A 26026-nucleotide genomic window follows, 5' to 3' on the forward strand; every position below is an offset into this window, starting at 1 on the left:
TCTAGAAGTCTAGAATATCTAACTTTTATAAAATTCTATTTAACTTCTTAATTTCTTTGTTGTTTATTGTTTGGTTCAATTTATCTGGGTCTGAGAGAGGATTAACTGAGGTTCCCCAACTAGTATTGTTTAACTATTCTATGCAATTCATCTAACTTTTCCGTTAAGAATTTCAGTGCAAAACTATTGTGTGCATATGTGTTTTATTTATTCATTGTAAATGGTAACTTTTAGCAAAATGTAGTTTCCTGCTTATCTCTTTTATTGACGTTTATTTTTGCCTTTACTTTGTCTAAAATCATAATCACTGTGCTTCCCTTTTTTTACTCACCTGAAGCTTGATCAGTTCTGCTCCAGGCCGTTATTTTAACTGTGTCTTTCTACCTCAGTATATTTTGCAAATATATTGTTGGATTCTGACTCATTCTGCTATCTTCTATTTTATGGGTGATTTCATCTCATTTGCTTGTTATATTTAAAAATTAAGGTAAATTGAGAGACAGTGTCCTGAACAAGATCAATTTATTAATTAGGCTAGCAGTAACCAATAAATTGGATCAGTGGCCTCTCTCGATGACTAAAGACTCCAACCAAGGTAGGGTTCACCAGACTTAATATAGTTTTGGGGAATACAGAGTTGAGCAGGTGGGGAAGACACCGCATTTGTTTACAGGGTTGACTGCATCATTGGTTGGGGATGGCATAATTGGTTACATCTCTGTCATTAGGGAATGCTTGATTGATTATGGGACCTATCTGCATCCTGAAGATGTTGTTAGCAGACCAGGGATGGCAGATTTCCTTGATCCTAAGAGGGTTTTGTTATGGAGATAAGAGCCTCCTTAATTGTACAAAGAGGGACAAAGATCGACAATACATTTCTTAGAGCTAGCTTTAAGACTTAAGATAACAGATGTCTTGATATTTTCCAAGGAGCTGAAAATAACAGTTTTTCCCATTAATTAGAACTTTAACTCAGAGGGAAAACTGAATTCCTAACCTTAACTCAAAAACATTGAAAGGTAGTTTTGAACAGTCATACAAAATGGAGTGGTAATATAGAATAGGTTCAATTACAGAGTAGAATCTATTCTAAAATGATGCAGAATCAATTCTTCAGACTTTCATGGTTATAATTACTGTATATTTCCCTCCATTCTATTCTCTTATACTTTTTCTTCTCCTATCCCTTCTTTAAGAGTCTATTTTCTTTCTGAGTACTGCCTGCCTTAATCTGCTGTCCTTCCTATCCCTCTCTCCCTTTCTCTTCTACTTCCCTGTTGGGTAAGAATTTCTGTACTCAGTGGTGGTTAGGTGTGTTCGTATTCTTCCCTCCTTTAACCAGTTCAAATAAGATGGAGGTTCAAGTGTAACATATCAGAACTTCCTCTCTGAACCTTCATAATGATAGAGCCCTGAGGGGATACATGTCTTAGTTCCTTATGATTTGCTATGATTCCTTGTGATCCCTTATATTTTCTTCTCTTGATGCCTTTGTATGTCAGACATGTTTGTATGACTGCTCAGCTCTAGTCTTTAATTTTCATTAAAGGCCTGGGTATTTTTCCCTGTAGGATTATACTCAGTTTTGATGGGTAGATTATTCATGGTTGTAAGCTTAGATCCTTTGCCTTCTGGAATTGTATTCCAAGCTCTCCATTTCTTTTTTTTTCCCCCTTAAATTTATTTATTTGTTTGTTTGTTTTTCCGTTACATGTAAAGATAGTTCTCAACTTTTGTTTATACAAGCTTTACAATTTCAGGTTTTTCTCCCTCCCTCCCCCCTCCCCTAGACAGCAGGTAATCTGATATAGGATATATATACATAATAACATTAATCCTATTTCTGCATTAGTCATGTTATAAGAGAAAAATCAGAGCAATGATGAAAAACCTCAAAATAGAAAAAACAACAGCACCAAAAACAAAAGAAATAGTATGGTTCATTCAGCATCTATACTCCACAGTTTTTTTTTTTTCCCTTGGATTTGGAGATCCTCTTCTATCATGAGTTCCCTGGAACTCTTCTGTACTATTGCATTGGTGAGAAGAATATAGTCCATCACAGTAGATCAACACTCAATGTTGAGGATACTGTGTACGATGTTCTTCTGGTTCTGCTCATCTCACTCATCATCAGCTCATGCAAGACCCTCCAGGCTTCTCTGAACTCCTCCTGCTCATCATTTCTTACAGCACAATAGTATTCCATTGTATTCATATACCACAACTTGTCCAGCCATTCCCCAATTGATGGGCATCTCCTCAACTTCCAATTCCTTGCCACCACATAAAGCAAGCTCTCCATTTCTTTATTATAGTGGCTACTAAATCTAGTGTGATCCTGATTTTGTGAGCACCTAGGGGACACAAAAGGTGGAGTGCCAGGCCTAGAGGCAGGAAGACCTGCGTTCAAATGTGGCCTCAGACACTTACTGTGTAACCCTGGACAAATCAATTAACTTCTTGTCTCAGTTTCCTCATAATAGCACCTACCTCCCCAATTTGTTGTGAGGATCAAATGAGTTAATAATTGTAATGTGCCTGCCACATAGTAAGTACTATATAAATGTTAGCTGTCATAATCATTATTGTTCCTCCCTGGTACCTGAATTCTTTCTGGCTTCTTGGAGTTATTTTTCTCTTGACCTGGGAACTCTGGATTTGGGCTATATTTCTGGGAGTTTTCATCTTGGGATTTCTTTCAGGAGGTGACTGATGACTTTTTTTCCATTTTTACTTGACCCTCTGGTTCTAAGATAACTGGGAAGTTTTCTTTATGATTTCTTGAAATATGATGTCTAGATTACTTTTTTTGTTCATGGTTTTTAGGTGGTTCATTATTTCTTAATGTTCTCTCCTCAAACTGATTTCTAGGTCAGTTGATTTTCCTATGAGATGCTTCACTTCTTTTTCTTCTTCTTTGCCTTTTGACTTTGTTTTATTATTTCTTGATGTCTCGTGGAGCTTCCATTTGGCCAACTCTGCTTCTCATGGAATTAACTGCCTTTAGCAAGGTTTTATTCACCTTTTTTTTAAACTGTTAATTGTCTTCATATCTTTTCTCCCTGGCTTTTGCTTCTTTTCCCATTTTTTTCCTCTGCTGCTTCCATTTGGGTTTTTGTTTTCTTTTGTTTTTTGGTTTTTGAGGGAGTTTTTTGGTGAGGCAATTGGGGTTAAGTGACTTGCCCAGGGTCACACAGCTAATAAGTGTCAAGTGTCTGAGGCCAAATTTGAACTCAAGTCCTCCTGAATCCAGGGCTGGTGCTTTATCTACTGTGCCACCTAGCTGCCCCTCCATTTGTTTTTTTAAATCATTTTTAGCTCTCTTTTTTTAAACTCTTGCTTTATGTCTCCTAGGAATTCTTGCTTGTGTCCAGTGTGCATTTTTCTTCTTGGGGCTTTGCTCATAAACTTTTTCAAGTTATTCTCTTCTGTGTTTGCGTCTTGAACTGCCCTGTTGCCAGAATAATGCTTTTATTATCAGATTCTTTTGTTTGCTCTCTTCCAGGCTTCTTCTTGACTTTGAACTTCATGTTAATGCAGGGCTCAGCATACTTCTGAGAAGAATGTCTGGCCTGAGCACTTGTCCTCTTACTTCCTGCTGCTCAGTCCATTCCTTGAAGGGATATGGTCTGGGGCAGTGTCTGCTCATTGTCCTCCTAGTCTGAGCTCTGTACATTCCTGATGCATGTTTGCATCTGCTGTGTTTTCCTTGGGTGGGAGTTTCAGCAGGTTGCTGGCTTTGAGCTTGGGTCTTCTTAACTCGGGCCAAGTGCTCTATCCACTGAGCTGCATATCTGCCTCAAGAGTCAAGAAGACTTGTGTTCAAGTCTAGGCTCAGACTAAGTAACCTTGGACAGGTCACTTCTTACCCTCCCTCAGCCATAGTTTCCTTATCTCTGAAATGGGACTAATAATAGCACCTAGCTCCCAAGGTTGTAGTGATGATCAAACAAGTGCTTTGTAAACCCTAAAGCTATATAAATATTAGCTTTTTTTTTTTAAAGTTAACAGATTTGGACATGTTTTTTGGCACTAGGGAAGAACCCGATGAATAAAGAATGATTGAAAATTAGGAGGCAAGAGTGGAGTGGACACTAAAAGAACAAGTTCTTAGAGAGTATAGAAAGGGAAGGGATCAAAGGCACAAGTGAAAGGGGTTAGCCTTAGCAAGGAAAAGGGCTACAAATTTATCTGTGATAAAAACAAAAGAGGAAAGAATAATGGGAGTTGGGGTCAAGGGACTTTGAGGTATAGGATAAGGAGGAAAGGGAGTTGCAGGTGGATATAAAGATGTGGGATGGTTGAGGAGGCTTGAGGCAAGAAGAGAAAGTTAAAATAGTCATTAAAGAGTGAGATAGAGGAACAAGAAGGCCTGAGTTGAGATTGTGGAGCCAGCCTGTATAGTTCTATATTTCTCTGTGTTCAGCATCATAAGAGGAGGCTTGGCAGAAGGGTCTTGGGTTTTTGTTTGGTTGGGGTTTTGGGGGTTTTTTTTAAGGCATAATACCTGTCCTCAAAAATATTCTTTCATACGGTAGATGGGATGGGGAAGAGGGTGTGGGACCAAGAGAGAGATATGACCCATGTACTACTAGAATGTAAGGGGTAGGTTTGTTAGAGACAACAGACAGAAGCTCTCTTCTACCCAGAATTTTGAGGGCAGCATCAGACAAGCCACATATCCTCTCAAGACTTTTCATTGATCAAATGAAATGTAACCAGATTACAGATCTTTTAGGTGGAGGTTCCTTTCTAGCTCTCAGACCATCATTCTAATCGTTAAGTTCAGGCACAATGCTTGTTCAGGAAAATGAGACAAGGGAATCAGTGGAGAAAGTGGAAATGGGATTGAATATCCATAGAAGAGAAGTCTTTTGAAAGCTGAGATAGGCAAGCAACGTGTTCCAGGTATGTTATTGTTTAGTGCAGAAGGGTAGGTTAGAGCTATATTGTGGAAAGTTTTGCTCATGACACAGCAGTGGGCTTCTCCTAGAGGGTTTTGAGCTGGCGAGTGCCATGGTGTATATGCCCGTCAGGGCTTGGCCCTGGCTGAGTTTGACCCACTGGAAGAAGTCTTAAGGGACTAGCTTGGGCTACCACTCATTCATTTGCTTCTTTGGCCATTGTCTTCCTAGTCTCCTGCAGCCACCTTTGAAAAACATGGAGAGCACCTATCCCGAGGAGAAGGACGATTTGGAGTGAGTCGCCGGAGACATAACTCCTCTGATGGTTTTTTTAACAATGGGCCCCTACGGACTCCAGGAGGTGAGTGATTCCCAGAGTCTTCTTGTTCACGTCAGAGCCATCTAGTGCGGCAAGCACACCTGGGAAAGATGGAAGGAAGGAAGGTAGACCATTGCTTCCATCCACATAGGAACCTATCTTAGGTAGAGGCTGTACTGCTCATCTCCACCTGAGCTCAGCTCTCTACTGGGTGGGAAAGACTTGTCTTCTGATGGATTTAAAACCATTTGTTGCAGATGAAAGGGATCTTTCCAGGAATTGGCATTGAAAGAAAAGTTGAACTTCCATGATTCTTGCTCAGTTTTCCAATCTCATAATCCATATCATTCTAAATACACTAATCGGACTAGCCATTGGCTGAATGGCAGGGCCTTCAGCCAGACCAGAAGCCCCTGGCCCACCCCCTCCACACTTCCAGCAGAGAGCCACATTGACACGTGTTGTTGCTTTTCCTTTCCACGTTAGATTCCTGGCACCAACCCTCCCTGCTCCGCCATGACTCCGTAGATTCGGGTGTCTCCAAGGGCACGCATGCCGGACTCGCTGGGAACCAGTCCGGCTGGCATGGCTCTGCCCGGGGTCACGATGGCGCGAGCCAGCGCGGCGGGGGGGGAGCAGGGACCCACCGCCACTGGAATGGCAGCTTCCACTCCCGCAAGGGCTCTGCCTTTCAGGAAAAGCCACCTACTGAGGCCAGGGAAGAAAAGAAAGAAGAGAAGGCGGAGAAGTTGCAGTTTGAGGAGGAAGACTTTGTAAGTGTGGAACTTTCCAAGGGCAGCTAAGGCTGTGGCATCATAAAAGCAGAAGTCAGGACCGTTTGGCAACAAGATTTTTTTTTTTTTTAAATCACAGTGTAGGTTTAGAATCAGGGTAGGGACATGAGGGAACATCTGGCCCAACCCCCTTCATTTTACAGAGGAAGACACTACAGCCAGAGAGGGAAAGGTAATGTTCAAGAGCCACATAGATAGGAAGAGCTCGAGGACCAGAAACCAAATTGTAGCCTCACGTCTAGAAGACCTTTTGTAGAGGAAAGGAGTCAGTGTTGATGAGGGGTGGGGGGAGGGCGAGGGGTTCATAAGAACCCTAGAGCTGGTGTTACTGCTGGTCTTGTTCAGTCTTATTTAAAATGTTAGCAAGTGCTTAGCTTCCTTAGGCCTAGTTGCCTCGTCTTTCATGGAAAGTTTTCAATGATGGTCTTAGGTATTTTGCGTTCCTAGTTATGATGCTCTATAATTGCAAAGTATGCCCTCTAGAGAGATTTTGTTTTCTGCTGCTTGTGAAGAGTTCCTTCTCTTGCCCTTGCATTCTGTTTCTAAAGTTAATGAAGCCTGTGCCCATAGAAGTGGTGACCAAAAGGCTCGGTATTGTAACAGCTGTAACAGATGGTTAGCACATACCCTGATGTTCATCCAAACCCACCATTTGGTTTATGCAATGTGTTTTAAAGTAGAGAGGTAAAAAACTTTATGGTATGGTTTGGGGGGCGGTGTCTATTTATAATACTGTAGTGCCCCATGGTTACTCCCAGATTTCAAGCTTATGATTCTAATGTCCATAGCAGTAATTACTTTGCTTAGGGAACAGGAAGAGGAAGAAATACAGAATTAGGGCAGGTAAACTATTCTGGTAAGTAGAAATCTAGAAGCCATCCCTTCCCTTTCTGTCCCCCTAAAAAATTGTTAGCAAAGTTTAAACATGACAAATGGGGGAAATTTTTGTTATTTTGCATTCATGACATTTTGCCATTTATGGTTGTGTTAAAACTCAGTATTCTTTGAGTAAATGAGAAAATTGTATGCTGTTAATGTAAGGTCCCATGGGGAAATAAAGGATCCTTATTTTATAGATGGAGGAACCGAAATTCAATCAATCAGTCTCCTGAGTTGCATTCATGGTTTATTTATTCTATTTTTCCCATTAGCACATGTCTTGAGTATAACATCAATAGAAACTTTTGTTATATAAAGACATGAATCTTCTTTGACATTAGCTTGGTTAGGGAGGAATCCTGGATATTTGTCATTTGGGCTCATCTCACTCTGCTCCTTTCTGGCAAACCATTTTACATCTCAGGGACTGTTTTCTATTAAAATCAGGTGATTGGGCTGAGATGATTTCCAAAGCTTGTTTGAATCTGGATTTTGAGCCTAGGTATTCCAATGATAGTGTTCTTCTCAGTGGCAGCAGGATTGTCTGAGTCAATTGTTGTTTTTCTCTTTTCTGCCCTTACTACTTTTTTGTTATTGTTGTTGTTAGTGAGGCAATTGGGGCCAAGTGACTTGCCCAGGGTCACACAGCTAGTAAGTGTTAAGTGTCTGAGGTTGGATTCGAACTCAGCTACTCCTGACTCCAGGGCTGGTGCCCTATCCACTGCGCCACCTAGCTGCCCCTTCCCTTACTACTTTTGACTTTGGGAAGTCTTTGTCCAGCATTTCCCTCACTAAAGTTTCTGGAGAAGGCCCCTTCATCCTCCATTCTCAGAGCTCAGCCATGTTTATTTCTCCCATGCTAGTCCCAATTATTGTCTTTGATCTTCCCACTTTGCAGGTCTTTCCATATACTTCAGTTCTCCAGCCCCACCCTGTCACTTACTCTCCTGTAGCCTTCCTACCTTGTTACTGATATTCTGCATGGTCATTCCCAGCTGCTTCTTGGCCACAGTAACCTATACTGACTGTTGGCCAAAAGATATCAAGCAGACAGTGTGATGTGATGCCAAGAGCCTTAGACTCACAAGACGGGAGGTCATATTTCCTACTATTTAGCACTTGTCTGACCTTGGACAAGTCATACCCCATATCTGACCCTCCCTTTTCTCTACTCTGAAATGGGAATAATGTAATTTACACTACCTACCTCACAGGGTTGTTGTGAGGAATGTACTGTGTCATTATGACCTCTTTGAATTTTATCTTTAGGACAGAATCAGAAACTACTCCCTTGTCCCTTGTCTGGACTTCATTGTTGTACAGTTGCCCATGGTAAAACCTACCTGCCACTTTGCTACATGAACAGAAACTTTTAAGACTATTCCTAATCATTTTTCCTTGGCATTTCTTTATTAACATGCTTAGGGTTGCTAACAGAATGGGGGATTCCACTTGGATACACTTTCTTGAGACCCCCGGTTTTTGTTGTTGTTGTTGTTTTTTTTTAGTGAGGCAATTGGGGTTAAGTGACTTGCCCAGGGTCACACAGCTAGTAAGTGTTAAGTGTCTCAGCCGGATTTGAACTCAGGTACTCCTGACTCCAGGGCCGGTGCTCTGTCCACTGCGCCACCTAGCTGCCCCAGAGACCCCCAATTTTTAAAACAAAAATGATCTGATGCCAGTTAATGTTGGATCCCAACTGTTGCCATTTTAACACCTTTATTTTCTAATTGTCTTAATATAAAAATATCAAAATCAAATTTGTCTCATCTTGCATTTTATTCTGCTAAAGCTGTTAGCAGATTTTGAAGTTCAGTCCATCATAAAAGCAACCTTAGAAACACTCTGAATGTTGTCTGGGTCATCCCTGGATTTGCCCTGAGAAAGAAGTGATTAAAATTGGTGTTCTTTTAGACTAGCAATAAAAAGGACAAACTCTTGGGTTAGGCAGTCAAAGCCTTCTAGGATCTCTATCCAGAATTAACTTTCCAACTGGAAAATGCCCAGCACATTTTCCCTTCTGTACGTTGGCACACTCTATTCCAGCTACCTGAATAAACGCCCTTTCTCCCTTCCCCTCCCACCTCCCCAGGGTCACCTGTAGAAATTCTTTCTATCCTTTAAGGCTGTCTCAATTACCACCACCATTCTTCCCCCAGGCACCATCAGGACATTTCTCCCATGATCCTGGACTCCCGTGGATATTTGTTAATCACACTTTTATGACACCATTTGTATTCTGTGTGTATGATGTATTCTGCTTGTGTTAGAGTCATTTGTATACATCTCATCTCCCCTATAATATTGGAAGACCTTTCACACCAGGGTAGTACACATTTTCTTCTACCCTGTAGCTTTCATAGGCTACAAGGCCTTTTTCTGTATTATTAGATACTTTGAATGGTGTAGGCAGCCTGGTAAAGTGAGTGGGAAGAGCTGTTGATCTTAGTCAGCAGAAAGACAAGGCAGCCTCCTGTCCTATCTCAGAAGTGTACAAGGTGTGAGACTCAAGGCCAGGCACGCTGGATTTTTCTGAGCCTCAAATACCTACCTCGTTCGTAAGAGGTCATAAAAACCCTTGCACTGTTTACCTACTAGTACTGGTGAGGAAAGTGCTTTGTACATGTGAAAGTAGTCAATCACTAGTTAACGGTGACTGTGGGTGACTCTCCTCTTCAGAAGCACTGAGCTGAATCTTTTCTAGCCCAGGCAAGTGAGGCCTGGTAGGGGAGGAAGGAGAGGTTTGTTGTGGTAGCAAGCTTTTTTTTTTTTTTAATGTATGATTTGGTCTGAATTAAAGGGATGAAACAAAACCCATTTGTATGACTCAGGACAGAGCTCCTGAGCTCAGAGACAGTGTTTGTCATCTTCAAAAATTCTTTGAATTGAATTGAACACCCATCAATCCAGTAAAATTTATGACATAAAGAAATCATGACTGCAGGAAAACAATTAGGACTGAACTTTGAGTGAACATATAGCAACCCACCCAAGTGGTCTATTGGTGGGTGTTTGTTTGCTGTCCTACTCTGCACACTGCTAAGTGCAGTAAATGCTAGACATTCTTCTTACATCATTTTCATTTATACTTTATGATGGTGGTCATTGTAGAGAAGACATGGCCAAAATAAGCTGCTTTGTACCAACTTTTTTTGCTGGTTTTTACAGCCATCTTTGAATCCAGAAGCTGGGAAACAGAATCATCCAAGCAGACCTGTTGGGACCCCTTCTGGAGTATGGGGTAGGTGAAGCTCCCTTCTCTCCTAGGAAACTTCAGGAACATAAATTAAACTGGGTTCATGCTAAGGGGAAAGGGAAAAAATCATTTTCCTTTGATCACTTTACATTTGTTGGTCCTAGTAGTTATTGTTCCCTTTGTGTGAAAGTGTTGAGCAAGGCTTTCTGAAGGTAATCAAATGTGTCAGCAAGCATAGACAGGCCGAATTGAGAGTGAGTGAGACAGAAAGTCCTTCACGTGTTAAAAATAATCACCTTCCTAAGGGTAGTCCACACTGCTGCCAGAGGTCTTTCCCAGACCTTGGGTCTTCTCTGAATAGTTCTGTCTATGTTGTCTCCCCCAGTGGAATTTGCAGTCCTTGAGGGCAAGAAGTATTTTTGTCTTTCTTAGTATCAGTAATGCTTAGCATAGTAAATGCTTAATAAATGCTGGGTAACTTGTTAGCCTACAACAGAATAGTAGACTCATGGCAACACAATATTCTGTGCAGAAAACGACCTCGGGTTTTTAGTGGACCACAGACCTAATAATTAATTATGGTGTAGCTTTTTTTTTTTTTTTTTTTTTTGGTGGGGCAATGAGGGTTAAATAAATTGCCCATGGTCACAAAGCTAGTATCTGAGGCAAGATTTGAACTCAGGTCCTCCTGAATCCAGGGCTGGTGCTTTATCCATAGAACAAAGGTTCTTAACCTGGGGTTCATGAATTTGATTTTTTTTTTATTTTGAAAATGAATTTGATATAAATGGTTTCCTATATAATCATATATCTTGGGGTGGGGGTGGGGCAATGAAAGTTAAGTGACTTGCCCAGGGTCACACAGCTGGTGTCAAGGCCGGATTTGAACTTAGGTCCTCCTGAATCCAGGGCCAGTGCTTTATCCACTGTACCATCTAGCTGCCCCCAATTGTATATATTTTAAACATTATTCTGGGAAAGCATCTTTAGGCTTCATAGACTGCTCCAAGGGGTCCACAAGGCAGAAAAGTTAATCTTTGGTCTAGAATAAAGAGAATGACATTCTAATCTAATTCTTGCTAGTCGTGCACTGTATTTGGAGCAATGTGTTGAATTCTGAGAGCTGCATTTTAAAGAAGATGTTGACAAGCTAAAAGTGATTGATGATGTAGAGACTTGAGCCCATGCCAGTTTGTTTGCAGGGTGTTAGCTTAGGAAACAAAGGAGTTTTGGCCAAGGGATTCAGGGGATGTGTGATCACTGCATTCAGTCGGCTCTTCCTGAAAAGCAGTTAGACTTGCTTTGGCTACTCTTGCTCTTCCAGAAGGCAACTTTAGAAAGCATCACATGGAGAAAGAGCATGTCTTGATACTAGGAAGAACTCTCAGAAGAGATGTCTTAAAAAGCTGTTAAGTGGGGGCAGCTAGGTGGCACAGTGGATAAAGCACTGGCTGTGGATTCAGAAGTACCTGAGTTCAAATCCAGCCTCAGACACTTGACACTTACTAGCTGTGTGAGCCTACCTAGAAGACAGTGGCTTCCCCAGCTTCTGAAGGTTTCCAAACTGGGGCTCATTACCTAATGGAGAGGGTGTCAGGAATTCTCAGTGCAAAGTTAGACAAGATGAATGTAGAGTTCTCTTCCATTGTTGTGGTTTTATGAGTCTTGTCTTTGTATGAAACATTGTTGGAATATCCACATGTATCTAGGGAGAGTGCCTACAGGGATATGGCATTGGCCTACCTGAAATTCTGTCTCTATTTTGGCTTTAGCTCCTGTGTGTTTAGACTCTGGGCAGACAGCACCCAAGTGTCTTCTCTCTCCAGTGTCCAGTCCCAAGTCACTAGCTGCCTGCTGGACTTGGATTGCATGGCATATCAGACTGTTTTAACCAAACTTTAACTCCCTCCCTTCACCCTCTGCTGAGGGTGGTATAGTCACTCAAGTTCCCAACCTCCAGTAAACTTTGGTCCTTGCATACTTCCATCACCAGTGTCTTGTCAGTGGCCAAGACTCCTAACTTCTCCCCCTGTTCACACATTACAGAGAGAAACTAGTACTAGCCCAAGTTCAGACCCTTACCACCTCTTGTGTAGACTCCTGCAGTAGCCTTCTCTTTTGAGTCCCAGCCTCCAACCTCTCCCCTCTTCAAATCCATCCTCTCAAAAGTCCTAAGCCCCTGGCTAACTGGTGCTTGCCTATTCACAGACCTTTAGTGGCTTCCCTTTTTTTTTTTTTTTTTAGTGAGGCAATCGGGGTTAAGTGACTTGCCCAGGGTCACACAGCTACTAAGTGTCAAGTGTCTGAGGCCCGATTTGAACTCAGGTCCTCCTGAATCCAGAGCTGGTGTTCTATCCACTGCGTTACCTAGCTGCCCCCTTCCTTTTCTTTTTAGAATAAAATACAAATGGGGCAGCTAGGTAGCGCAGTGGATAGAACACCAGCTCTGGATTCAGGAGGACCTGAGTTCAAATCGGGCCTCAGACACTTGACACTTAGTAGCTGTGTGACCCTGGGCAAGTCACTTAACCCCGATTGCTTCACCAATAATAATAATAATAAAATACAAACACATTCACCTGGTATTTAAAGCCCTTCATGGTCTGGCCCTAACTGGTCTTTCCAGGCTTCTTTCATAGCACTTCCCCTTCATACATTCTACAATCCAGTCAAACTGGCTTGCCCACTCTGTTTCTTGAATTCCGTGGACCTTTGTGCCCACTCTCCCTAGTCTTAGAATGCCCCTCCTATTATCTTTTTTTTTTTTTTTTTTTGTGGGGCAATGAGGGTTAAGTCACTTGCCCAGGGTCACATAGCTAGTGTCAAGTGTGTGAGGCTGGATTTGAACTCGGGTCCTCCTGAATCCAGGGCCGGTGCTTTATCCACTGCGCCACCTAGCTGCCCTCGGGAACACTCTCTCTTCTCAAAATAATGTGTTTCTACTCTGTCAAATTTGCCAAAATTTTGGAAGCCCCTGCTGCCAGAAGCACTAGCTGCATCCTTCTCAGATGCTTACTTGGAGGTATACAAGCAGGCAGTTTAATTGGGTAAGAGAGAACCAGGGTTGTACCTACGGAACCTCCAAGGAGGCCAAAGGGAATGTCTGCATTTCTAGCACTGGTTTACCAAGACGTGGTGTCACCACCACCGCACTATTGGTCCCCCTCTGAATACCCCTCAAAAACCTACAATAGAAACTCGACAGCGAATAGTGCCAATATTAGCCACACCAGGATGGCAAATTCAGGCCTCTTTTTCCCCCTTTCCTCTTCCTTCTCTTCTTCCCTCTTCCTCCTCTCTCTTCTTCTCTCCACCTCCCCCCTTTTCCTCTTGTCTCCATTGCTCTTCCCTCTCTCTATTTCTCCTCATCTCTTCTCCCTCCCATTACCTCCTCCTCCCCTTCTCCCTCTTCTTTCCCCCCTCTTCCTCTCCCCTTCCTTCCCTTTCCCTCTCTCTCCTCTCCTTAGAGCAGGCACCCAGCACACACCACACTTGAGGAACTGTCCCAGTTTGGGACACCTTGGAATGAAGCCAGGGTAGACTTTTAGAGAATTTGTTTAGAACAAAACCCAGACCATTGTTGTCTTTTTGTTTAGAAGTCTGTGCTCCCTTCTTATTCTTCCTCTCATTCTCCAAGACAAAATCCAAATGTGGTTTCTGTGAATCAGATTCAGAAGGCTCCCTAATGGGCATACTAGTTTTACCCTGGGAAAAGCACTGCTTCCTAAGCCTCTGACAATCCACACCATGTCTTCCATCTTTGGGGGCTGTGAATGTCTCTCCTAGGCAGTGGCCAAGCTTTAGGTGGCATTTAATGATTGCTGTTGTTTCATGTCTGAAGGCTCCCAGCCTCATCTTTGTCACCTTCTGGTCACCATAACTTGAGAGAGGAGCTCTATTCCTGCTCAGACAATAAGCATTTATTAAGCACTTCTCCTGTGACTGAACCAATGAAAGATTGAAAATACATTTATTGAGCATTTCCTGTGTGCCGAGCACTATGCTCATCTCTAAGAACAAAACAAAACGAAACAGTCTCTGTTCTTAAGGAGCTCATGCTCTGATTGGGGAAGATAGTACAGGAAAGAAAGCTCAGCTGCAGAGCAGATGGAAAGACTTAGTGGTATTTAGTCAGCTTTAGTGGGTGGGGACCAGGGTCCTGGCTTTGCTGGGCATCTAAAGGAAATAGAGGCAAAGCAATCTGTAAGGCCTAGAGAACCATAAGAGGCCACAGTAGGACAGATGGCAAGGCCTTGTGGTTCTTCATTTCCCCAGGAGTAGACTTAGTGATTTTCATCTCCTCTAAGCTCTGTGAACAGTGGAGCAGCCTGGGTTGGGACAGTGCTAAAGGTAGTCTTCTTATATGTAGCCTTGTTTCTCTGTCCCAGAAAGCACTTTGCTCCTTATGTGCCCTCAAGCATCATAGCCTCAGATCTAGAGTTGGATGGTACCTTTGAAGCCATATCATCTAACCTCTTCATAAGGAAATTGAGGCACAGAGAGATTTTGTGTTTTACCTATGGTCCCAGGTATAGAGGCAGGATTTGAACCTGGCTCCTATGGCTCTAGAGCCTGTGCTCGAGAAATTTGAACTCTACTGATTGTGTTCTTTTGTGTACCCTAGAAATTAAGGGGTAAGTAACAAAAGGGTCCCTGCTGCCTAGACCTGCACTGTGTTTTCTTCTACCATCTCTGAATTACTGTCTTTCACAGAAAATCCTCCGAGTGCCAAGCAGCCTACCAAGATGCTGGTCATCAAAAAGGTTTCCAAAGAGGATCCTGCTGCTGCTTTCTCTGCTGCATTCACCTCACCAGGACCTCACCTTGCAAATGGGAACAAGCCCACAACTATTGTCCCAAGTGTCTACAAAAACCTCGTCCCAAAGCCGGCAGCACCTCCTTCCAAGGTACCAGAGGATGCTAGTTTGTGGGATAAGGGCTTTTGTGGTGGAGCAAAGAGAATGGGAGTTTCATCCTATTTGTTCATTGAACAGATATTTATTTTATTATATTTTTTGTGGGGCAATGAGGCTTAAGTGACTTGCCCAGGGTCACACAGCTAGTAAGTGTTAAGTGTCTGAGGCTGGATTTGAACTCAGGTACTCCTGAATCCAGGGCCAGTGCTCTATCCACTGTGCTACCTAGCTACCCAGAGAAGGAAGTTTTAATAAGATGATAGGCCTTAAGCCAAACTGTAGAGGGCTGAGATGAGAGGGGCTTAGTATAATAGACTAGGGAAGGAATAAGTACGTCCTGATTGCTTTGCAAATATCTCATTTGATCCTCACAACAATCCGGTGAGGTAGATGCTATTATTATCCCCATTTTGCATTTGAGGAAACTTAAGATGGGTAGGGGTTACATGGCTTGCCCAGAGTCACATACCTGGATTTAAACTCAGGTTTTCCTGGCTCCAGGCCCCCAAACTCTGTCCACTACACCATCCAGCCTGGGTTCCTGGCCTACATTTGATACATACAGCTGGTGGTCATAGCCAAGTCAAAACTTTTTAACTTTTGTTGGGTTTTTTGTTTTTGTTTTGTTTTTGTCGGTGCAATGGGGCTTAAGTGATTTGCCCAGGATCACACAGCTAGTAAGTGTCAAGTATCTGAGGCCAGATTTGAACTCAGGTCCTCCTGAATCCAGGGGCGGTGCTTTATCCACTGTGCCACCTAGGTGCCTCCGAAGTCAAAACTTTTTAATGACCCAGGCAACTCTAAAATGCTTACAGTTACAGACTGATTAATGATCTAATGGGCCCCTTAGATTGGGAAGTCCTTGAGGGTAGGACAGTATTCTTGCTTTTCTTTGTGTCAGTATCTATTACTACAGGGTTTGGCACACAGTGGGTGCTTAATTAATGCTTGTTAATTGATCTACATCACTGGAGGGAATTTCTGCCTCAACGTGTTCTTTAGTTAATGAGATAATTGGCCTTAACAAAGAGAAGGATGTTGTGTTGGGAACAGTGGTAACACCTGTAGACTCCTCGTTCAAATAAGACAAGGAAGGCAATGCAGCTGTGAAATAGCAGTGAAAGGGAGCAATGGAGAAGGGAAAATGTGAGCTGGAAACCCAGATTGGAGATGATAAAAGGAGCAAGGTTCTGTAAAAGAACCACGATTATAGCGAATAAAGGGATTCTTTTTGTTTGTCCTTCCTTATTTAAGAGGACCATGACATTGGCATGATGTCATCAGTTGCAGTGAATTGGATTTAAGGGGGGGGTGGAGCTTGCAAAGCCACCAACCTCACTTTCTCTTCCAGAGCCATCTGGGTCCATTGGCAATAGATAGATATAGATCGATTGATCAGGACAACTGGAGATGGCCCCAGCTCGTTTTAGGCAGTTAAGGTTATTTGACTTCCTAGGATCACATAGCTGAGATTGGAACTCATCCTCCTAACTTCAGGGCCAGTGTTCTATACACTGTGCCACTTAGCTGCCCCAAAGGGATTCTTCTTAGAAAGGAAAGGAATGGTAGTCCCTCAGAGATTGTAGGGAATTAGATCTCTGAAGTTACTCGGACCTAAGTCTGTAAAAATCAACCAACAAGGGGCAGCTAGGTGGCACAGTGGATAGAGCACCGACCTTAGATTCAGGAGGACCTGAGTTCAAATCCACCCTCAGACACTTAACACTTACTAGTTGTGTGACCCTGGGCAAGTCACTTGACCCCAATTGCCTCACACCAAAAGAAAAAAAAAAGAAAAATCAGCCAACAAGCACTTACTAAATGCCTACTGTGTTCAAGGCATGGGGAGATAAGGACAAGTGAAACAATCCCTGCACTCCAGAAACTAACTGCACCCTAATAGGGTGACAGGTACATAAAAAGGTAGCGTAAATAAAAAAGAATAAGTGCACACTTACATACAAAGTAACTAGGGTAGACTCTAGCAGGGAGAAGGGTCAGGAAAGACTTGCTATAGAAGGTGGGATTTGAGCTGTATCTTAAAGGAAGAAAAATAATGATGGAGCATATTTGAGGCCCAGGGGCTGGTCAATGCAGAGACAGGAGACGGTATCATGTGTAAGTATCAGAAGGCTGGCTCATACTTAGAATTCAGGAGTGGGGATGATGTCCAGTGAGGCCGAAAGAGAGTCCATTTGTGAAGGTTTTGTATAGAGGAATGTATATTTGATTCTAGAGGGAATAGGAAATTGCTGGGATGGAGTTGGGGTAGTGATCCGATCTGTACTTAAGGAAAAGTCTTTTATTGGTAGTCTGAAGAATGAACTGAAGTGGGAAGAGGCTTAAGGGATGGGGGCTAGTTAGGCAGTTATTGCAAGAGGTGAAGAGGACCTCAGCTTAGGTAGCAGCTATGTGTCTGCCATTGTGCTTAGCCTCAGGGATACAAAGAAAGGCAGAAACACAGTCCCTGACTTGAAGATGATGCTCATAATTCTGCCTTGGCTTTTTGTTTTGTTTTTTTTTAATTGAACCTCTTTCCATCTTAAAGTGAAATGTATTGGGGTACTAAGAGTCCCTTTAATAGAATGGCAGGCTATGTGGCATATGCACGATGCTGAAGAGAACAAAGACCGTAGAAGCATCTGAATTAGCCCAAGGATACAAAGGAGAAGTCTATAGTGGTAATGGCACAGTTGTGGGAGCCAGAGCGGGGCATCTCACAAGGTATTTGAAAAAGTAGAAAATAGCCAAAGCATGACAGAATCTCAAGTTTTATTAATAATCCAAAAAATCTCCCCCCAAAAAAAGGAATGAGAACATTAACAAGTACTGATCTATCTACCTACTTTCCATTTCTGTGAAGTATTTGAGACCTGTGTCCAAGGGGTATGGTTTTTGGGGGGATTTTTGGTTTTGGTTTTTTTTTTTTTTATTTTGTTTTTCAGTGAGGCAATTGGGGTTAAGTGACTTGCCCAGGGTCACACAGCTAATAAGTGTGTGTTAAGTGTCTGAGGCCGGATTTGAACTCAGGTACTCCTGACTCCAGAGCCGGTGCTCTATCCACTGTGCCACCTAGCTGCCCTCAAGGGGTATGTTTAATGAACATATTAGGGAGGAAGAGACTTGTACAATCGAGATTCCACTGTGGGATCACATCTTTACCATCTACAATTGACTAAAATAGAAAAGAGGATTGGGTAGAGCAAAATGAGATCTTGGAGAATCTCTTCCATAAAGGTGTCTCCCATCCATACATCAAAATCATTCATACTTGCTACACACAGCTCTGACCATCTTTCTCCCAAGTTTTGACCTCTGACCCAGACCAAGGCCCATCATGACAACTTCTGTCCTGGTGCCCTGGGCTTCTGATTTGGGGATGTGTACTTTAGATTGCCTGTCCCAGACCCACCGCTCTACTCTGTGACCATCTTCTCTGATCCCTGCCCACCTCCCCATGTAGTCTGTGACCCAGTGACAGTGGCCTCCTTGCCATACACACACACATCCTCCTTTGACTTCTAATTGTAGAAACAATAATCACATCAAAACCACCATCCATGGAAAAGGACTGTTAGTCCACCATTTATTAAGTACTTAACTATATACCAGCTCCTGTGCTAAGGACTGGGAATACAAAGAAAGGTAGAAATATGATCTGTGCCCTCCCTCAAGGAATGCACAAAAGAAAGTATCCAGTGTTAAGTGGAAGCAGGTCTCAGAAGCAGAAGGTAGGGTTTGAACTGAGTCTTTTTTTTTTTTTTTTTTTTTAGTGAGGCATTTGGGGTTAAGTGACTTGCCCAGGGTCACACAGCTAGTAAGTATTAAGTGTCTGAGGCCAGATTTGAACTCAGGTACTCCTGACTCCAGGGCCAGTGCTCTATCCACTGCGCCACCTAGCTACCCCTGAACTGAGTTTTAAAGGAGAACTTGAGGAAGAGATGAGAAAGAAGACCATTGCCCACATGGCACCTCACCAGCAGTTCAAATTGAACATGGCCAAAACTTTTCCCAAGCTGCCCATATTTCTTCTTCCCCTTTCATTTGTCACATCTGATCAGGCCTAGATGGTGTGTCCTACAACCCCTTCTCAGTGCTTCACTTGCTTCTCCCATCACGAACATCCCAGACAGAGCTCCTCCAACTCCTCCAGTCTCTCCACCACCTGCAGGCTTTTTGCCCATCATTCAGAGTCCTCCACTGTCCAGCCCTACCTTGTCTTTCTGTCTTAGCTCACATTACTCCTGGTTGCGTGCACTGTAAGAGATGTACAAGTCACATAGTAGTAAGAGAGCTGGCCCCAGGTCCTGCCTCTGACCCAGACTGGCTGTGTGATCCTGAAGGTGACTTCTCAATACTCTAGGTAATGCCCTATGGCTGTGCATTACCGAAAATGGGTAACCTGCATTGGCAGAGGGCGCGTCCTACACCAGTGAAGTCATAGACCCAGTTCTTTTTTTTTTGTTCGTTTTGGGTTTTTTTGGTGAGGCAATTGGGGTTAAGTGACTTGCCCAGGGTCTCACAGCTAGTGTCAAGTGTCTGAGGTCAGATTTGAACTCAGGTCGTCCTAAATCCAGGGCCAGTGCTCTATCCACTGCGCCACCTAGCTGCCCCTCATAGGCCCAGTTCTTAACCCGCTCCCCGCATACTCTGCTTCAACCAAACTAAAATCCTTTGTCTAAACTTTTGCTCATACATTTTCCAGTATTAATTATCCTCCCTCCCCCTCTTCATTTGTCAAATTTCTCGTGAATCAGATGCCATTTCTTGGGGGCAGGTTGGTGGTATAGTAGATAAGACTCAGGGCTTGGAGTCAGGAAGACCTGGGTCCAAATTTGACCTCAGACACTTCCTAGCTGTGTGACTTAATCTGTTTGGTTCCATTTCTTTGTCTTTAAAGATGGTGTAATACCCGTTATCAGCCTACCAAATAAGGTTATTTTGAGGGTTAAATGAAACAATAATCATAAAGGACCTGGTGCATGCCTAGCACATCGTAAGATCTGTATAAATGATAGTTATTATTACTGTTATTATTGTTCCATCTGCCTTCCATCCTTGCCTGTATTGCATTCATATCTTGTTGAATTGATTTTCTCTTTCCTACTTCATAAGATAGAACCATGTGTTACATCTGTTACATAGTATATGTATCTTTATGAAGATCTAGGCCGCATCTTATTCAAGCTTTGTCTCCCCAACCATCCCCTAGTGCCACCCAGAAGGGCTTCATAATTGACTACTCTGCTGCATCCAAGGCTCCTGCACTACTGTGGCAGAGGCTGGAAGTGTGGCTTGGATGCAGCAGGCGCTAATATCTTAAGGTCCTCCTCATAGCTCCTGGCAGCTCTGGTGTGGTCCTCAGGGAACCCCACTCCATCTTTGCCTGGTTTATATAGCTATTGGTAAGACCAGCAAGGGAGCCACATTGAGATTCGAACAGCAGCCTCTGGGGGTGCAAGGGAATCCCAGATGTGCCTCCCTTTATCACCCACCACCTAGAGATAGCTCTATTCTAACATTCCTGCCATTTTCCTGCTGTCTGTGAGCTTCCCGGGTCTGATGACACAGCTTTAGCAGTTCAGCCAGGTTGGCAAAGGGCTCACTTTGGAGTAGGCTCAGTGGGGAAAGGGCAGGCAGGAAATTTCTACCCAAATGGTGCTGTTGAGCCCGCTTAGTCTGTCCCTCCCACAGGCATGCCCAAACTTGTGTCTGGCCAGATTCCTGGTCTAACCAGAATTCCTTACCCAGGCTCTTTCTCCCCAGCTCAAAGAAGCCTCCTGCCTTCCCTCTGTCTCCTCCCCTTCTCCCACTCCTGACAGGGAACCCAGAGGCAGGTCAGCTGTGGGTGAGCTAGGGGGCAGATTTCCTGACTCGTTTTGCTTTGCTTCATGATCTTGCAAGCAAGGGGGTTATCTGTTTTGTGGTCTGACTGCCCTTCGGTGTTTCTTGTCCTACAGCCCAGTCCATGGAAAGGCAGCAGGACAGAACACAAAGCGGGCTCGCTCTCCTCTAGCCGCGATTCTGCCTTTACCAGTCCAGTTGCTGTCACCAAACCAGTAGTACTGGCAAGTGGCTCAGTACTTTCCTCTCCCAAAGAGGTGAGTATGACCAACCAGAGTTTACCAAAGGTGGAAATAGCGTTTCCCAGGGACTTCAGGGCCTTGTCTGTTTTCCTTACTAGTAATATAGACCTCTCAAACTGGCAGCTTTTGGTAGTAGAGCAGATAGCATGCAGGGCCTCAGACTCTTCTGAGCTGTGTGACCCTGGACAAGTCACTGCACCCTCTTTGCCTCAGTTTCCTCATCTGCATAATGAGCTGGAGAAGGAAATGGCAAAGCACTCCAGGATCTCTGCCCCCAAAACCCCAAATGAGGTCAGAGAGCTGGACATGACTGAACAGCACCACAGATTGACACACTCTGGTGGCTGTCTTGGTCTCCCACTAATGAGAAGACTCCAGGAAACTTCCACACTGGTCCAGAGAAGACTTGCAGTGATCTGCCTCTATTATTTATTTTGCTTCCACTCAATAGGTAGGTGAGAGCAGATCTGTGAGGAGGAATAAATGGAAACCACTGGCCCACATCATTATCAGAGCAACGAATGTTTCTTTTTTTTTTTAGTGAGGCAATTGGGGTTAAGTGGCTTGCCCAGGGTCACACAGCTAGTAAGTGTCTGAGGCCAGATTTGAACTCAGGTCCTCCTGACTCCAGGGCCGGTGCTCTATCCACTTGACAGTTACTAGCTGTGTGACCCTGGGCAAGTCACTTAACCCCAATTGTCTCACCAAAAAAAAAGAAAGAAAGAAAGAAAAGCAGAAAAATAAAATAAAATGGCTCTGCTACTTCCTGTCCTCTGTGTGACTATGAGCCAGACAATTCATATCCGGGCCTCGGTTTCCTCAGCTATAGGATAAGAAGTTGGTCCTAGAGGATCTGAAAGGTCACTTCCAGCTTGAGATGAAATCCTTCATGCCGTGAACCTGCAAAGAAGGGTCATTGCATTACACAGGTGCTTGCTGGACATTCCCCAGAATGCCTGGGGGAAGCACAGAATAAAAATATAAATTGTAATGACAATAGAAAGGAACCTTAGAGGAGAAGTTACTAGCCCAAGGTCACATCATTAGTAACAGCTGGGAATCTCTGAGCTTGTAGTCCATTGCTATTTGCACACTGTTACCCTGTTTCTCCTTAGGTGCAGTCTATCCTCACCACACTTGCAGTCTAACCAGCTAAGACAGACTGATAGGTTGTCACTCTGACCATTCAGGGGATATCACAGATCCTTATATCTCCACTGAATTCATGCTGATATACAGATAGATGTCTTTCAGCACAGTGAAGCTGTTCTCAGCTCTTATGATATATAAGAAGTTATTTTTAATAGTATCTGGGACTTTGTGAAAATATTCGGTTTAGGGCTTCCCATAACTGTCTTCCAAAACTCTTACATGACATTAATTACTTGGACATGGATACTACAGTGTAGTTGTCTGAAAGACCCAAGTCTAAATCCTGCCTCAGATACTTACTAAAAGTAAGTGATTCTGGGCAAGTTATTTAATCACTCTGTCCCTTAGTTTCATTGTCTGTGAAATGGGGCTTATGATCAAATGAGATAATATTTGTGAACCTTAAAGCACTCTATAAATGCTAGCCTTTATTATTATCTGTAAGCTCATCAAGTTGACACTGTTCAACGAGATGTATCACATCTTGTCCTCCATACTTCTTCATCCTAAAGTATTCTTGCCCACATCCTCAGGGGCCTTCTTTCTAGGGTTTTGAAAGTAAGTCCCAGTACATCCCTCCCTCACGCTCTTTTTCCTTATGCATTTACAGATTGTTAACCTTTATACTGTTTGCATTCATGGTGTCACTTGGGACATCCTCCCTGTGGCCACCATTGCCTTTTGAATCCCACACCTTGATTTTTGCAGGTTCAGGATATTCTTGTTTTGGAGTTACATAGCATTATCAGAAGAATATTGTTTGGGTCAGGCAGCATTTTGGTAACACTGGAAGGAGGATTACATGATTTTCACATACAGCCTAGCCTACCTTATTCCTTTTCATTTCAGTTCTGTGACCCTTTGTTGTTTATCAGCAATGACTGTATACAGTAAAGGACTTAAGTATCAATTGGACAAAGCTACCACCTAAACGTATCTGGGGAATGGGCATTCTTCATCCACTTGATTTTTCCTGTATGGCTAGCCTATTTAGGGGCCATGGATCTCATTGAGGGTACTCTATAGTATCCTATCAATCTATCTACCTTTGCTTTAAATGCATCTAAATTTCAGCATCCAAAGCCAGAGAATCAACAGAAATTTCTTGGGAAATGACCTCAGTAGGCATCTAGTCTAATCCAGGAGAACTATGTTGGTAGTGCAGGGAGGTCAGACTTAAATAGAAATGTATTCCTGTAGACCCATGTGGATTTAGAAAATCACAAAGTAACATTATCTATGTGGAGTCATTTTTATTCTTTTTTTGTAAACCTTTCCCAATTACATTTGACTCTCTTGTCTAGTAGATAGAGGGATGTTATACCTGGGCTTCAGTCCCACGTGTGCCTCCACTTAGTACTTCTGTGACCCTAGGCAAGTCCCTTCAACTCTCTAAGCCTTAGTTTCATCATTTGTAAAAGAGAATGAGGATACCACAAGTACCTGTTTCACCGAGTACTTGTGAGACTCAATTGGCATCTAATGCTCTTGGCAGTGCTATATACATTTCAGCTATATTAGGGAGACCTCACTACCACCCTGAGCAACCCATTCTGATTTTAGACAGCTGGAGTTATATTCCTAACAACTTCCATTGAGCTGAAATCTGACTCTCTATAATTCTGTTTCACCTCCCTTTTTGTTCCTAGCTCTGCTCTCTGGGGCCAAGTTTTTCCCTCTCCCCATGGCTGCCCTTGAAATAATTATCCATAGATGTAGTCTCCCCCACCCCTCTGACTCCTCATTGAACACCTGTCCCTTCTTGGTAGGTGTGAGTAAGTGAGTTGCCTGACTAGTTAGCCTGTTTTTTTTCCTCCCTCTAATCTTTTGTTTTTCCATGCTGCCATTCCTGTCAGATTTTATTTATTTTATTGAATCAAAGAGATTGCTTCATTCCCTCTATCTCAAGTGGCCTGTACTACCACCTCAAGAAACCCACTCCCATTTAATGGTATAAGATTGCATCAGTCCTTCAAATTGTTTCAATTACATGGAACTTTATTCTTTATTTTACTTGTTCTTTTGTCTGTGTTCATTGAAGCTGTTTATAGTAAATTATTATTTTTTAATTGCCTGGGAGTGAAATTGCTCATCACCACTACTTTTAGAGTTATCCCAAAGTCCATTCAGTAGGGCACCTCATTGCTTCCTTTTTGTAAATGTGGAACACAGCCATATTTGAGGAAAACGTTCTATGCCAAATAATCAGCTGATGATTTTTGATGATAAACTGTTACTGGTTGGTTTAGTTTAACATCTCAGTTGTTCAGCATCCTCTAAAGTTTGAAGGCACATGTGTGGTAAGGAGGGACTTCAACTTTATGATTATTTTAAATACTATTTCTCTGACCTGGAGACTACCTGGTATATATGTACATGATGAGTTGCCTTTGTCCAAGCTAATGTATATTGTGTGTGTATGTGAAAGACATTGGTTGGAACGGGTCTGTGTGACAGTTTGATGGCTGCTTCTGAGTCTGAATGGAATTGTGGGTGCTCCTGGCTAAGTTCCCTGGACACCTTCCCCATAGTTTGGATGCCCCAGATTTCAATGTCTACAAGTCCAGACCTTGGCACAGTTGGCACAGTCAGATAAGGCCTAGCATGGAATCTTTTGGATGTAACAATAGAAAAGATGCCAGTAACCTGAGCCTCAAAAGGTCCTAGAAATGGCCTTTGGCAAAGCTGATAACAGAGATACAAACAGGCACCTTCTGGCACTAACAGAATAATTCATTCTTTGGCCATATTATTTCATCTTCCTATTCTAGGCCTAAGTGAGACTGTTCCCAGTTATCTGAAAGTTTCATAGTTGACTTTGGATTTTTATACCCGTTATTTCTGGATAGATCTCTGGCCCTCCTCCATTCACAGAAGTCTCCCTTTCAGCCAAGGAAATCGGTTAAGCCAAGTCAGTGATACCTGAATATGTCTGACAATATGTGCACCATTTTGTTTCCGTACATTACAAATACTTATTAAGTGCCTACTGTGAGCCCAGCACTGCATTGATGAAACAAATACAAATAGCCAAACAATCCCTGCTCTCAGAGAACTTACGTGCTTATGGGAGAGAAGTATATGTTTATGTAGAGCACAAATATTATGTGAATAAACACATAGATGCAAAGTAGTTAAATACAAGGTAGTTTGGGAAAGGAGCCAAGATGGAGGAGGAGAGGCTCTGACTCCCACAAGCTCCAGATAAATCCATCCACTCATGCCCAAATAATGCGGTAAATAAAACAAAACCCAGAGCAGCCTAATGCACATAAGAACAGAGTAAGACTATTTCTCCGCAAAAGAGGGCAATTCTGATCACCTACTGATCAGGCTGAACAGCTCAGCGCATGGTCCAGACCCAGCCAGGGACAGTGCTTCCAGCGCATGTCAGAATCTTCAGCACCAGCAGCTTCTGAGGCTCAGATCACAGACTGGCGAGGGGTTTTGACAGTAAACCAGGGTAAAGTGGAGGCAGTATCTGCTGGAGTTGGGGCAAAGCAACCTGGGTCTGAACCAGTGGGCTGAATCGAGTAGTGGAGGCCCAGTGGGGGAGGGGCACAAGCTCGCAAGCTTCCGACCATAGAGAATCAGAGTTCAATCAGACTTCTGTTTCCGGGTCAAAGAGAAAGCGGCTGTGATTACTCACAAGCCAGGCAGGCTGAGAAGAAGCCCAATCACCCCCTGGGCCACGCTGTAGCACCAACGGTGTGTCCGGGAAGCAGCGCTACACTTTAAGAAGGAGTTAAAAGTCAAGAAACAGTCAGCCAGCAT

General features: G+C 43.1%; 1 protein-coding gene across 6 annotated transcripts in view; it reads left to right on the forward strand.

The window, feature by feature from the left end:
- The window catches only part of GPBP1L1 (GC-rich promoter binding protein 1 like 1), a 72268-nt gene that overhangs the window by 36595 nt on the left and 9647 nt on the right, over positions 1-26026 (forward strand). For all 6 annotated transcript variants that reach the window (XM_043999434.1, XM_043999440.1, XM_043999435.1 and 3 more), the window contains 5 exons: positions 5142-5271; positions 5716-6002; positions 10071-10143; positions 14812-15005; positions 20975-21115. In XM_043999434.1, the coding sequence (XP_043855369.1) occupies positions 5142-5271; positions 5716-6002; positions 10071-10143; positions 14812-15005; positions 20975-21115 (825 nt within the window). The remainder of the gene's footprint in view (positions 1-5141; positions 5272-5715; positions 6003-10070; positions 10144-14811; positions 15006-20974; positions 21116-26026) is intronic.

This window comes from Dromiciops gliroides, chromosome 4 (genome assembly GCF_019393635.1).
Source record: "Dromiciops gliroides isolate mDroGli1 chromosome 4, mDroGli1.pri, whole genome shotgun sequence".
NCBI lineage: Eukaryota > Metazoa > Chordata > Mammalia > Microbiotheria > Microbiotheriidae > Dromiciops > Dromiciops gliroides.